The sequence below is a fragment of the Xenopus tropicalis genome, chromosome 5 (assembly GCF_000004195.4).
Source record: "Xenopus tropicalis strain Nigerian chromosome 5, UCB_Xtro_10.0, whole genome shotgun sequence".
NCBI classification, from domain to species: Eukaryota; Metazoa; Chordata; class Amphibia; order Anura; family Pipidae; genus Xenopus; species Xenopus tropicalis.
In genome coordinates, this window is record NC_030681.2 from 91,292,688 (window position 1) to 91,308,319 (window position 15,632).

A 15,632-nucleotide genomic window follows, 5' to 3' on the forward strand; every position below is an offset into this window, starting at 1 on the left:
TTTGTATGTGGTTCAGTCTCCATGCACCTCTCTGTCAGTTTTCTTAAGCTGGCACAGCCACACTGCTTTGGCATCCAAAGGAAAGGGTAACTATCTACACACCTCACATAATCTCACTAGGGTTTTAACCTTGTATAACATTAGTATTGGACATAGACAAGAGGAGAAAATCACAAAAGTAGAGTAACTGAGATTGGAGCAAGGAATATTACTGTTGTCCTTAAACAAATGTCGAATTCACAAAAGCCTTAATTTCATGATTTTTTTTTTAATTTTGTACACCTTGCTGTTAAATTTTTATTTCAAGGTGGAGTATGAAATTACTCAATACAAATCTGAAGCAAAACTTAAGACAATTTGAAATTGGTGAAACTGGTTGAATAACAAATTAGTTGGTAAACAAATAGTTTACACTAATTTAACGACAAATTTATTTTAATGCAACTTATCCCTCAAGGTAACACAGAAAGGCTGAGGAAAGACAAGGATCAGATCTATGGATGACTTTCTAAAATAGTGTGTTGCTGAACATATCACATTTTCCAAAAATACCTCTGCCTTAAGCAGGCACTTATACTGCCTACTCTTGCCTACCCATTCATTCCCCTTCCTACAGTTCCTATCAATTGTGCTGAATGAACACAGCAATGTGGCCCATTAACTGCCTAACTACTGTGGTAAAGGTATGTGCTTGCTAAAACAATAAAATATTGTCTCTGAACATCATTCCACATCACTGAATTGACATATAGAAGACCCATTGCCTACTTAAGCCTCCTGTAGTAAAACAGATTAGTACTGCAGCTATGACCCTTCAACATTTTCATTATCTCATCCATCCATCAGAAATTAAAGTAGAAAAGTGGATGATAACCCCTTCTCTTCACTACCTACCAAAACACTGCATAAGAGGATAATTAATAGAGACCCTTATAATATATAACAAATGAATGGTGAAATAATAGATGCCTGAAGAACCCCAATCATAGGTATTAAATGGAGCTGGGAAAAGGAAGGAATTTAGGAAGCAATTTTTTTACTGTATATACAATATGTATGTATTTATTTATATATATATATGTAGGGACACATAGGGTTAATGTGCCTCTATGGCTTTAAACCCTACCTTTCCTTTTCTTCTTGTTACTGGGCAAGGATTCATTTATCTATTTTGGTATTTAAATATACCTCAGTTATTGGCCCATAGCTAAACTATACCCTACCACACTCCTGCTCCCACCTGACGGCTACTGCCAGACATGGTAAATTCTCAGTCTGTGGATAAACATAGGTTAAGTATCTGCCCCTACTCTCTAAAAAGCTTCTTGATGTACCTGCACCTGGAGCCATTGCTTCTGCCCTGGTTAAGGCATTAAATTTTGACAAAACTGCCAAAATACACTCTGTGTGCATGCACCAGGGCCGCAGGCAGAGAATCCACCATGTCTAGCAGTAGTCCTAGACTTCGATAAACAGATCTATCCCCAGGTCTGTATTTCTGGTGAGGCCACAAAGGACCAGGCCTAGGGTGGCACAATGCCGCACAGCAATTTTGCTCACATACGGAGCAATGGGGACTTCTATGTGAGTTTAAATGGAAGCGCTAATGCACATGTGCGCGGGGGGGGGGGTCGCAAATGGGGGTGGCCTTGGGGCACCCCAACAACAAATCCGGCGCTATCCATTCCTACCATTCAAACTGTTGGGGAAATACTAAAACCAGCATCTTCAAATAAAAAGACTTCAGAAGAATTCTCTCACAAGCATGGCCTCCGACCTAATTTTTTCTGTTTAAATTAGTTTATTAAGTTATTAGTTATAAGTTTATTCCATTAAAAATGGAGTTTATTCCATTAAAAATGGTATGCTTCTGTTTTTGCATTGCTTGTAGTTCCTAAAAGATTTGAGTTAAAGTTCAGTAACAGGTGAAAGGTTGCACGTTAGACATTTTTAGACATAATATTTGTAAAATGGTATATGTTCAGTACAATAAAAACTTCATTATCCCAGGCTGACAGATTTTTCATGTCATTTTTCTCATTCAAAACCATTATAGTAATATTTTATAAAATGCATAATAATAAATAGCCATTGTCAGCATAGTCTAATTCATATTTGAAAAGTAAACAAATGAAGGTGCATGTAAAATATTAATATTTGCTGAATTTGAAGATGCAGTTTCTTTCAGCATCCATTTTGTAATTGCATAGAGCAAATTTTCATCCTTACCAACAACAGTAATAAATGCCTTTTCACTGCCACTTACTACATCAGGAGGGAATGTAAAATTCAAAGTCTGTGAAATAGATTTTGGTTTGTTGCCCATCAGATCCAAAAGGAGTGTCTGTGAATGTGATTGTTGAACTCCTTCTGCCTGTTAAAATAAAGTAATAAATTATATTACTATAAGTCTATAAAAAATACATTTATTAAATAAATGGGCAAAACCAATAGATTACTACTTAACAATAAGCCCTGTGGCTTCTCCAGGCCCTTGTTGGTGACTAAATATGGACAGTCACCAGCATTACTGTTTTTGGACTATATATTACATAAACAATAAACACTGAATTTTTTCATTTAAAGGGACAATATACATCTTTGTTTAGCAAATAATCAGAGCCTGTACTGAATATTGTGGTTTGCCTTATATTTTAATTTAGGGAATTTATATTTTCTTAATTTTTTTATATAAAGACATTAATAAATCACTAATTTGTTTTACTAATTACTGCCAACTCATCCTAAACTGTCAGAGGCTTTCAATAAACTAGATAATTAGCCCTGTACAAAAGTACCCCTACTGTCCATAGTTTCTGTCTACAGTATATATGCCATTAAATATTGTCTCATTCATTTTACATTTCATGTAAAATGATAATTCTTTTACTAGCTAATGCTCACAATTAATTATTATTATATTAAGATATTGTAATTAATGTATTTCCAGTTTTCTGCATACTGTACCAGTTTTCAAGTTACAGTATACATAATATAAATCATTTGGAGCCTTTCAGCTAAGGGTGAAATTAGCTCTCCTTTCCTATGCTTTTTGCTTTTTGCATTTTTATTTTAGTCATGTGGTTATGCCTTTTTCCCCAATTATCTATGCATTGGAGGTGCTGGGACAGATATATAAATGATAATAAAATAGCAGTGACCCTGTAGACTCCCATCTTCTTTACAGGGAAAAATGTAAATGGGCCAAAAACACCCAGGCTTTGAATCCCAAGTTGATGTACTGGTTATGACCAACTCATCTTAGTCTTTCAGGTCCTGCTAGCACTGCTTCTAATGCTTGTGTAATGCTGGAGCAGTAAGGACCAGCATAGAAAGGGTTAGGCATTCAATTTAGAAAGTATTTTTAGAATTTGCATTTGAAGGAAACCCCTCACAATAGGGGGTAATTCACAAATACCCCCTAAAAGACGGTGAAGACGGCCTGTCTGGCTAGGGGACTAGTATGTGTGAAGAGCCAGACAGGGCCAAATGAATCAACAAGGTAACTAAATTATCCTACCTGTGCTACAGTGGAATGGTCTATCTCATTATTTTAAGTTTTTCTTATTTTATAACATTTGCAACCTGTATGTCATTTTGTAATATTAACTGTTTTTATATAATATATGCACTGTCCACTTTGGATTATTAAATATAAAATTGAATAAGTTTGTCTTTGTTGCTCTAAATGAACATTGTTCATTGGCATTGTTGGCTGGAGTGACTGTTAGAGTTCTTAGCTAGAAAGTCTAGGGTGATTTGCCTCTGTTAAGCGTCAGTGTGCAGCAGAGAGTTTAGACTTGGGTGCTTGCGGCCCTTAAACGTGGTGGTGGCAGATTTTATGTTCTGGCATGTTGGGACTGTTTGGGTTTGACCGCACGGGTTAGCAAGAAACTGTATAGTTGATGTGTTAACCCTTACAGCCGCACGCTTGGTCATGTACATATGTGGTGGTGGTTCATGACAGCTTGGTTATGACCATTTTAGTGTTATGCTTTCTTTCCTTGTTTATTTGGTTTCCCTCACAGATGCCTACATTTGCCTCTAGCTGTGTAGCTCTACTCCTATTTAATGCTTCATGAGGGAGCCTGTGACATATTTTAATCTAAAGCCTAGTAGGACTCAAAAAACAGATGGGTTCTCCTAAATCCAACTGTTAAATGCTAAAGATCAGTTCCTGCTAGTATTCCCAAGCTTCCCTTTCTGGTACCCATACATGATGTATGATGAGCTTGGCTTACCTTGGTTACAAGTGCATTTTAAATCTAAAATATATATTCAATATATTTGCAGTTAATGACACTGTGAGCTCAAATTTAAATCTGTACAGAAACTGCATACTTTACTGTTTTTTGCTAGTTGTAAACTACTTGCACAATCGTTTGTATGTATATATAGTTCTTAAAATGTGCAGGGGGGTTTGAGAAAATCTTCACTGATAACATTTATTACAGTGATTTATTCTGTTGTTACCTCTGTTAGGTTGGTGTACAGTGAGGCTACATTCTAAAACTATCCTATTTACCTTGTGTGATTTTCCAAACATATATTTTTCGGAAACCTAGACTCTTTATGTGATTGTTCTCTGAATTAAGTTAAAAAGTAACAACATTATGGGTATTATTTTCTACTTATTCTTTGTGGTATATTACTTATAAAATCAGGTACCGGGAACCAACTACACTGATCACCAAACACTTCCTTGATCTGTAAAACATTTTAGACATCTCAAAGAATATTCTATTAGTTTGTACTATTTGCATTCAAATTGTTGCCATAAGACAAATTTAGACGGTACTGTGAAAGTATGCCTGTTTACCTTAACTTGTAGTTTCTGAGTTACAGCATCTGAAGCAAGAGCGGATATGGCTTTCACAGTAATAGGAATCTCGCCAAGATGAATTGGTTTGATTGGAAAGAAAACAATTTTTCCTTCTTGGCTTGGGACTGACACAGACTGTTGGCTTTCACTTGCATTTACAAATGCTAACTGAATTTCAAAAGCATCACTTTTTTCAAGTGTTACAGACACCTTAGGAAAGAAGAGTGCATATAAATTTTTGAAATGTAGTATAAAATAAGCATTTGAGAATATTTAGAGCAATGCATATCTAAGTGAGACAATCTTTTGTCTTAGATTTTATACAACCATAAGGCAGCCATACAGGGCCACCTGAGTACACACTCCCCCTTGTTGACTCCCAAGCAAAAAAGAAAAGAGCATACAAGGGGCCACACACAGTGAAACTCTGTTTCATAAAATATTGTGGGTACGCATATGGCCAGCTTCAGCAAACCCCCACACCGAATCTCCAATGTTACTAAAATGATGTACTATTTTTTGTGCAACTGAGGGCTATTTATTAATACCATATAAAAGTCACTATTTCTCTGAAGAATACTGTGAAAAACATCTACATGAAACTTAAAGGGCCCGTCCCCAAGTAAACATCTACATGAAACTTAAAGGGCCCTGTCCCCAAGTAAACATCTACATGAAACTTAAAGGGCCCTGTCCCCAAGTAAACATCTACATGAAACTTAAAGGGCCCTGTCCCCAAGTAAAAAAATTATTACACCAATTTCTCTAACATAAGTTACTTAAGACTGGACTTTTCCTTAGTGGACCCATCATGCCTGCAACACATTTCTTTAACAAAAACCAGGCTAATACAGTGTTAAGGCCTAAAATAACCCAAATATTCAACCAATAGCATAGCTTTATGATTATGATACATATATATCTGCATACATATATCCATTATGTTACGTGCAATATATTAACAGCTTTTTACTGTGTGGTTTAGATATCAGATATTATCCAGGGGAAAAGAGTAAATTAACAGCTTTAGAAATATATTCTTAGAAAAGTATGAAGCTTATAGAAATTTTCCCTAGAGATAATGCTAAATTAACAATCACAGTAAGCCCCATGACAATGCTATGGTACCAGGTTAATAAAACCTATTGTAACGGTCAGTTTGGGAAGAAATCTCTCCAGCCTACCGAATGCTCTTGTATTATACTACAACTCACTATACTACAGAATCAAAATTAGGCAACATCATGTTAAGAAGCTTCCCTCAAACTTAATAAGAGAGACACAAGCTAAACTAAAAGAGTGCAGGCTAAAGATGGCCATACATGGGCCGATTGTAGCTGCCGATATCGGTCCCTTGGACCGATTGGGCAGCTTATCGGCCCGTGTAGGGGCAGGAACGAGGGACATGCCTGACCGATATTTGGCCTGAAATCGGCCAGATATCGATTATGAAGGTCAAAAGATTTAGTCGGATCGGGGACTGACTTCCCCATTGCCTCCATTATAATTCGATTGTTTGGCCCCAGGGCCAAACAATCAAATTAGCCTACATGTTTCCCGATATCGCCCACCTGTAGGTGGGGATATCGGGAGAAGATCCGCTCGCTTGGCAACCTCGCTAAGCGAGCAGATCTTTACGTGTATGGGCACCCAAGAGACCCCCCCTCAATGAAACTAACTTGCACATTTCTACACATGCAATACATCAGCTAATCACTCAGAGAAGCAGTAGCACTTTCAATATATAGACATATAATTGATGACTAGAGCAAATAGTGCCCAACATTTTTAATCTCCCAACCTACCTTCAGTATCTTAGTTAATAAATAAGGATAATGTTTATCTTTCCTTGTCTGCCAACCCAACCTTGCTATTATAAACTACTGTCTATACTGAATTCTCAAGTGTGGACAACTTGTCACAAATGTCTTGTAAATTATTGTATCTACTGTAAGAGAATGACTAAAGGTAAGTGTTAAAAGGCAAGTTTTGCCTTTAAGTTCTCCATAGTGGGAGATGTAAGCTCCAGGGAAAGTATTTCTAAAGAAAAAACATTTTCACTGTTCTCTGCTTGCCCTGGAAGCTGAAGTGTTCTGTAAGAAAGGAACAGGCAGACCATTTCATTTGTCCAGTTCAGTTACTGGAGCAGACATTACACAAAAAGGCTGTTCTTTTGAAAGGCATAATTGTATTGAGAAAGTGAGTTTGGTCTCTCTGAACCTTATACAGTGCAGGAAGGTTACCTGGCTGTGGAAGTGCAAGAGTGACCCTAAACCTGTTTGTTTTTGCTGACAGCCTACAAGGAACCCAGTGTAATGAGAGAATGCACCAAATGTGTGAGGGTACTGCCCAGAGAGCAGGAGTTACAGTACTTTCATGGTTTTGCATGCTGAAATAGGCACCGCTGGGTATAAATAAACTGCCTTAAAAGTAATTAAAGTGTCTGTTGTGGATCTTGCAAGCTTATACTACTTACAAAAAGTTAAATAACTAAAAATACTCAGAAATTATACTTTGCACTTCAGTAAACTAGCACCTCATAACTTCATCACATATTCTTCACAATGTTTTACCTCAGTTTCTTTCTGCAAATAGTTGAAGACAATTACTTCCAACACAAATTGTTCTCCTCTGATAACATAACTGGGCAGATTTAAGGAAAGAAAGAATGGCTGAAAGGCTTCCAACTGAAAAGAAAAAAAAAATAAGGTAATTAAACTGGATTTGCAGAAAACTTAAAGGGATTCTGTCGTGGTTTTTATTGTATATGTTTTATTTCTAAATTAAATTACATTGTTTATATGGCATATAATTCACTCACAAATGTATAAATTGTAATATTGGTGTGTAGGCAGCCATCTCAGTGCATTGTGCCTGAGTCTGAGCTTTCAGAAGGAGCCAGCGCTACACATTAGAACTGCTTTCAGGTAACCTATTGTTCCTCCTACTCCCATGTAACTGGATGAGTCCCAAGCCAGACTTGGATTTCTTACTATTGAGTGCTATTCTGATATCTACTGGGAGCTGCTATCTTGCTTAGTTCCCATTGTTCTGCTGATAGGCTGCTATGAGGGGGGTGATATCACTCCAACTTACAGCGCACAGGTCACATGGCTATGGCACCCTGGGAAATGAAGAATATGGCTAGCCCCATGTGAAATTTCAAAATTAAATATAAAATATGTGTTTTTGAAAAACATTTAAATGAAGGATTCGGCTGGAGAAGCTTTATCTAAAACAGTTTTTACCATGACAGCGTTCCTTAAAACAAAGTGACATTTAAAACAAGATATCAGCATTCAAAACAATGTTTCTGACCAGTTATCCAATTTTTAATTTAGTTTATTACAAATACAAACTGCTCACCCAAAAGCCTTTTTATGTAGCCAGGGATAAGAAGGAAATAAGCCTATGATTAAGTGCGCACGCGCACGAAACGCGTTAGGCATTCAACGTTTTAATGAATCAATAAAGGATCGTTTTTAAAGCAAAACCTTGGAATCCGGAGCGCTTGGTGTTCTTCATGTGACAGATAAGAGGGAAATAGACCAACTTTTTTTTTTAAATGTAAAACTATGCATTGATGTCTAAAGAAACCACAACTTTGGCCACCAGGCATGCCACAAACCAGCATAAACAACTTTCATGTGGCCAGCATTCACTTTATTTATATATGCAATTTGTTACATTTGGTAAATATCTGGCAGATGTGTTGATAATAAAAAAATAGCTGTGGAACATAAGCACAAAAGGCACAGTTGTAAACTACTAAACTGTAAGCAATGGTTTCTCATTTAATAATATTTTTTTTAAAATGAAGAGGGTTAATGGCTGTATGGGTAGAATAAAATGATCTTTGTGTAGTGGTGGTGGCAAAACAGAAACATTTATTTAAGGAATGTACAGTAATGCCTCTCTAACAACTTCCTCCCCACTGGAATAGAAGCATAATTATTCTCTGCTTTGATTTCTGAGACCACCAATGACCAATTTTGTCCCTCGTGCTATGGTGGAGAGTTGTGATAACTATATCATCATAAAGACCACTCCTTCCCATGTGCTTTTGGGTAGAAGTAGGAAGTAACTATTTGGAGAATTCCTTAGCAGACCCTTGCTTCCACTTCTTCATGGGGTTGGGAATTCAGGGGTTTGTTGACTCAGAACCTACTTTCTTGGAAAGGCAAGATCTAAGATGTAACTGTCACCCACAAAATATTTGGCTAAGAAAACCTTACAGAAGTTACAAAATATAATATTTATAAAGTAAATTTTAGCTACGCTTTTCTAGCATTTACAGACAAAAGTCTTACAAAAGAGTGCCAACCCAAATAAGTTGCTTTGCTGCCATTTTAATAAAATACATGAAGAATTATAGCAGAGCTGAAGTCCAGCTTCTGGTCTTGGATAGATTTTATGAACTTTGTGTTTTCTGCATTTTAGCTTAACCAAGGATTCACATAATTTACATTTGTTTCTGTTTAATCGTAGACCCTCTATTTTTATTATTACAGTTCTGCAATATACTTGGAACCAGCATGTTGGGCTGGTTGTGCATGCCAGGGGCGGTGGTGGTGCTTGTTTGTTTTAAACCAATGACCTAAAATCATAGTTTTCGCAAGAATGTTTGCGCACTTACAAACAAAAAAAATCACAAAAACCTCTTAAACCACAAATTGAATTTATTACAGTTTGCCTAAGACAGCTCCGATTGACTTCTGTGTGATCTCAACAGCTTTTATATGGCATTGTTTTGTCTTTTTTTGCTTAATAAATCATGTTTTTTTTGTAGTTTTCATGTAATATAAAATTTAACAAACATAAGTAAATGCATCCCACAGTTCAACTTTTACTTTTTGGTTTTACTATTGTAATGTGTTTTTGAGTTTTGGCATTATTGTATAATCAGTAACTAGGTTATCAGTTCCATTTAGTCAAAGGAAAAGATAAACCAATCAGCGCACCAGAGGCCACCCCTTTAGATTAGAGGAACGGAGCTTCCATTTGAAGCAGTGTAGTTGGTTTTTCACGGTGAGGGCAGTGAGGTTGTGGAATGCCCTTCCTAGTAATGTTGTAATGGCAGATTCTGTTGATGCCTTTAAGAGGGCCCTAAATGAGTTCTTCAGGGCTCTCACCTTCCAGGGTTACTTCCACACTCTGGAACACTCAGGCTTCACATTAAGCCTTGCTGACTCCTCTCAGCACTCATCCACCTGGGGAGAACTCCCTCTGCTCCTCGTTGTGGCAGGTGGCACCCCCAGCTCCTTTGGGACTTCCTAACACAGGCAGCCCACCTGCTCTGTGCCCCGCTCTGAGAGTGACCTCCTGAGTCAAGAATCAACCTCCAACTCAACCCCCTGTGTAATCACACAGCCCTTTTATTTTCTGCTCACCTGCAGCCTAATCAGGCAGCTCCCTACAGCTGGCCAACTGAAAATACTAAGTGGAGTATGGAATGGAGCATCTTTCCTACTCTCCCCCCATTCACTCCAGGGACCTGTTGATTTGGCTTTTCCTAAGCCAGTAATATAAACCCAGCATCACCTGTGCAACCAGGCATTTTCCCTGGTGCCCTTTGTATCCCACCATTAACAGTGGTGGAAATACACTAAATAATGATATTTTCCCATTGCATCTCTCACAGTATATATAGTTTAGGTAGTGAATAGATGGGTCGGTATGGGTCTGTGTGTGTACACTGGGGTTTCCTTGGCAGGGTTGAGCTTGATGGACTTTTGGTCTTTTTTTAAACCTTAATTATGTAACTATTTACTATGATACAGCAGGAGGACAATCTTTCATTAAAGTGCAATCATTATACTTGTAACTCTGACTGTACTATGGAAAGTAAAAATCATAGACTGCCATACAAAAAAAAAAAGTTGTCTCTAGAGAGAAGAAATATGAAAAAATTAAGAATCTTACGTCATTATTTCTATGAAACTGTGGGTGTCATTGTTTGCAAGGAACAAGTGAAATATGAATAAAGTAAAGGAACAGCCTTTAAGATTGGCAGTAATTCTAGGGTCCCCACTGTGGACTATGTCAATAGATGCAGCAGACATGTTCCTAACAAATCACATTCAGACATTCTTTGTAAATGAGCCCCAGATACTTTCATCCACTGCTAACTGTGATGCACTCAAAATATTATTTGAAACATAACCAGAATATTATTTTTTTGAAGCAAATCATTTTATTTTACTTTTATTACCTGCTCTGGGGGTGCCAGCATTCCAAATCCGAAATTCTCAGAGATCACATAAGCGCTAGTGATCCAAGTAGTGATGACATCTGGCACCTTCAAGTCAAGTGTCATATGTGTTGTGGATCTAAGAAATGAAAAATCATTTATGCCACACTTGCAATTATAAATGATCTGTTAAGAATAAGAAATGCAAAAAAAGTTTTTATGCTCTTAATTTGTGTTGAGGTTTGGGATTCCAGTGTTACACCCATATAGTATAGAATTGAAAATCTATGCGCAATTGTAGCTCAAGTCAAAGCAATATTTGGAATACTAAATTCTACAATAGAATTTAAAGTAGCAACAGGCATGCAGAAAATCTGACTGTAGGACCTAACCTGTAGTGTGGCAAAGTAAACTTGCACAGATTTTGCTCAACTTCGGTCAATGTTACTAATAAATGTATTACTGGCAACCGGTGGCAACCGTTAGGATACAAGATAAGATTTACATTGTTGGCACTTTGGACATACTGAGCCAGGGCCATTTTGATTGTTCTATTACAGGAGAACTTAAGATTAACTAAAGAAATAGGCTTGAAATATTGTACATTATGTTTTGAGCTTCTGTACCAGCCCAAGGCAACCACAGCCTTTTAGCAAGGAAGATCTGTGCCTCTGAAGATGCCCCAGTAGCTCCCCATCTTCTTTTATGCTTATTCACTGCACATATTCTGTGCTGCTGTCACTTACTGATATTAAGGACAAACTTACAATATACTGTATATATAGAATATGAATGTAACCGTATACGGCTGAATAGTAATTCATATTCACATTACATGGCAGCTCTGAAACCAGTGCACTTAGCAACAGAATTTAATAATTAGCCCTGTAGCATCAGCTTATATTACAGACCAACCTCATATTCTGCTTTATAATTTGCAATTAAACCTAAGCTCAGCTTCTCAACAACTGCTTAGAGCTCACTGAGCCTGTGCACTGTCTGGAATCCAAGATAAAAAGCTCCTGTGACAATTTAAAAGACTTTTGACTAGTGCAATCAGTTTAGTATAAAAAATATATATACTAATATATTTTCCTAAATATTCTAATATATGTAAATTCTCTAACATAATTTATTACTCATGTTACTGTATAAATAAATGCATGGAAGATGCATTACATTGAAATTAATGCAATGTTTGCCTTTTTCAGAGGCTTACACAAAATGTTAATGAATGTTATTAAATGGGAGCTAAAAGTAAATCCTTTCTATTCATAAATTAGCCTCATAGTGTTGCCAATTTAAGTGAAAGAAAACTCTAATTTACTGGGGGTGTAAATTAAATAGTTAACATTTTTCACAGTCCAACAATCCTCTTCAGTGGCCTGTCGCTGGTAATATCCTGCATATTCATGGCAAAAGTGCCTCCAGACCAAGCTATTTCTCTTACCAGTGTTGTAGCTTTTTATAAGGAGTCATCTCAAAGATGATCACATTTAGAGGCATATGATGCACAGGGTAATGAATTGTTCAGGGGACCCAAAATAGGAAAAAAGATGGCTAGTTATAGTTACTATAACCATGTAGGTTTTACCCTGATATTAGCAATATTTATGTTTATAAATGTTGACAACAAATTCTTGTTAAGTTATGCACTTGAAGAAAAGGAATTACTGGTACACCATAGGGCCAGAGAATGTGCATTGGGTAATACTTTGTTTTCTATAGAATTTGAAAAATGCAAATGCTTAAAAGACATGTCATCTATTTATTTAATTAGCCCAAAATAGGTGAAATATCATTTTGGCTCAATCATTTCAAATTACTTCAGGCAAAATAAACCTTGGGTTTACTATGCAAAATTTCAATAATGTCTTCAACGCCCTGGGCCACAATCAATTTGTATTGATGGGATAGCTTACTTTCAAATTAACTTTTAGTATGATGTAGACAGTGGTCTAATATTATTTGCAATTGCTCTGTTTTATTTCTCTGTTCTTTTGAATTGTTAACTTTTTATTGTCGCAGCTCCCAGGCTTGGAATTGTAACTGCTGCATGGTTACTAGGCCTCATTTCCCTTTTAATCAGGCACCAGAGCCTGAAACATATTATTAATAATAAGCATTTCAGTTGCAAGCCAGAGGATGCAGAATTGGAAGGCTAATAATTCACAAAAAATAAAACAAAATATGAAGAACAACTGAAAAGTTATATAGTATATATCCATTTAAAGTTTTATAAAATTTACCAAAATGTTGTTTAAATACACACATCTCCTTTTAATTAGGTTTTTTAACATTAATATTTATCTTAAATTGTCAAACAAATTTTACCCAGTTTTTAAATGTTTCCAAATCCACGTCTCTGGGAAAAGAGATCTTATCCGAGGGCTGCCAAAATTAACAGGAAGTGCCCCTTGTACTGGTATATCGAAGCCTGATTCAAACACTGAAAGAGCAAAAAATAAATAAATAAGATAAATAATCAAAAGTTACATCTGTAGCATTTCTTGGTAATAAAATATTAAAACACAAATAATAAATATCAAAATGTATAAATAAACTCCTAAAAATTCTGTTGTACTGAGGCTTAGGGGCACATTTACTAACCCACGAACGGGTCGAAATGAGTCCGATTGCGTTTTTGTTCGTAATGATCGGTATTTTGCGATTTTTTCGTATTTTTTGCGATTTTTTTCGGCGTCTTTACGAATTTTTCGTTACCAATACGATTTTTGCGTAAAAACGCGAGTTTTTCGTAGCCATTACGAAAGTTGTGTAAAATCTGGCGATTTTTCGTAGCGTTAAAACTTGCGCAAAAAGTTGCGCTTTTTTCGTAGCGTTAAAACTTACGCGAAACTTCGCACCTTTTAAGTTTTAATGCTACGAAAAAGGCGCAACTTTTCGCGTAAGTTTTAACGCTACGGAAAAATCGGGCGATTTTACGCAACTTTCGTAATGGCTACGAAAAACTCGCGTTTTTACGCAAAAATCTTATTGGTAACGAAAAATTCGTAAAGACGCCGAAAAAATCGCAAAAAATACGAAAAAGACGCAAAATGTTCGCTTTCGAGTCGGAACTTTTCCAATTCGGGTCGGATTCGTGGGTTAGTAAATCAGCCCCTTAGATTTAATTAATAAACAGGATGGTCTGTAGAATGGCAGAAATGCTTCTCCACACAAAACAAAATCTGGTAATATAACATGATGGACAGAAGGACTGCCCTTTTTTCAATTAGTCCTTTTTATAAACAATAAAAAGTTATGGATGAGAAGAAGCAAAAAAAAAAAATCATTATTACCCAAAAATTAGACAGACTAATCCTAACCAGTAAAGTAAGCATCAACTATTGGCTATTAAGTGGCACATTAGACTACATGGTGAAATGGAGATATTTTACTAAGTAATTGCTGCTGGTGAAACAGTTCATTTCACTTCAAAACTGTACTGGGCAAAAAAGTCAGCTCATACACTAGCATGAGCACTCATACACTCGTGATGAGCAAAATTATTCGCCAGGCATGTGTTCGCTGTGAAATTCCACATTTTGCCATTGACAGATTTTTTAGCGAAACGGGCACAAAAATTTAGCATGAAAAAAAATTCACAGAGTGAGGAAAAAGTTGTGCTCACGTCAAAAAAGTCAAAGTCTCGTCAAAGAACAGTTGTGGTTGCATCAAAAAAGTCACAGGTGTGTAAAAAAAAAAGGGAACAAAAGCCACGTTTCACAAATTTTTCAGCGTTTTGTGAATCACTACAGCAGACATCTCTGAATGATATATATCTACATTTGAAGTTGAATAAGACAAGTATTGCAACTTAAGGAAAGACAAGTAAACTAGGGATGTCTAGGAACAAAAACATGGCAATAATATAATAAACACAAAGCAACTTACATATATCAAAGTGATCATGAACTTCAATATTGGCATCAGTCATCACTCCAATATTGCACATCTATGAAATGTAAATTATATCATTTAAAATTACATACAAAATTCATATACACATATATTTGTACTGTAGAGTACCACTAGAATACACACTGTATATTGTGTATAGGTATTGGACAGAAATCCTGGTTGCTCCACATTTCACATCTATAGAAGAGAATGGTTAGGCTAAGGTTGCCCTAATAGGTTGTGAATTTAAAGAAATGATTTTCCATAATTATCCATACATCTGCAATGTGTGCAGTAAATTGCAGGAGTTGCGGGAGTTATCCCGGGTTTAGGTAAGGTCAAGCATGGGATCATAAGAACTCGAACACACATCAAATCAAGTAGCAATAAACCTATAATTATGAATAAATATTACTTTTAATTTACATAGCAAGGGAAAAAGTATTACCTCAAAAACCTCAGAGGGGTTAGTGTAATGTTGTATGTGAGAAGTGCTGTAACTTTTCAACTCCTTTAGCACCTATAGCAATACAAGAAAACTTAAATTACAAAATACACTAATATTTAAATAAAAGATATGATATAATATTGATCACAACCACTTAACAATTTAAAAGTTATGAAAATAAGACAAACTATTGTGTTCAAACATTTTTTACCCCTTTACTACCTTACTCTGCAACCAGTTAGCTAAGTCTGAAACTTTGCGATGCATAG

The 15,632-nt window shown here is 36.2% G+C and overlaps 1 protein-coding gene across 1 annotated transcript in view; it reads right to left on the reverse strand.

The window, feature by feature from the left end:
• cd109 (CD109 molecule) overlaps positions 1-15,632 on the reverse strand; it is a 67,071-nt gene that overhangs the window by 27,483 nt on the left and 23,956 nt on the right. Inside the window, exons 16-22 of the mRNA XM_031902588.1 lie at positions 15,364-15,435; positions 14,910-14,970; positions 13,347-13,461; positions 11,034-11,151; positions 7,396-7,509; positions 4,820-5,032; positions 2,230-2,374 (exon numbers count right to left, since the gene is read on the reverse strand). Of these exons, the coding sequence (XP_031758448.1) occupies positions 2,230-2,374; positions 4,820-5,032; positions 7,396-7,509; positions 11,034-11,151; positions 13,347-13,461; positions 14,910-14,970; positions 15,364-15,435 (838 nt within the window). The remainder of the gene's footprint in view (positions 1-2,229; positions 2,375-4,819; positions 5,033-7,395; positions 7,510-11,033; positions 11,152-13,346; positions 13,462-14,909; positions 14,971-15,363; positions 15,436-15,632) is intronic.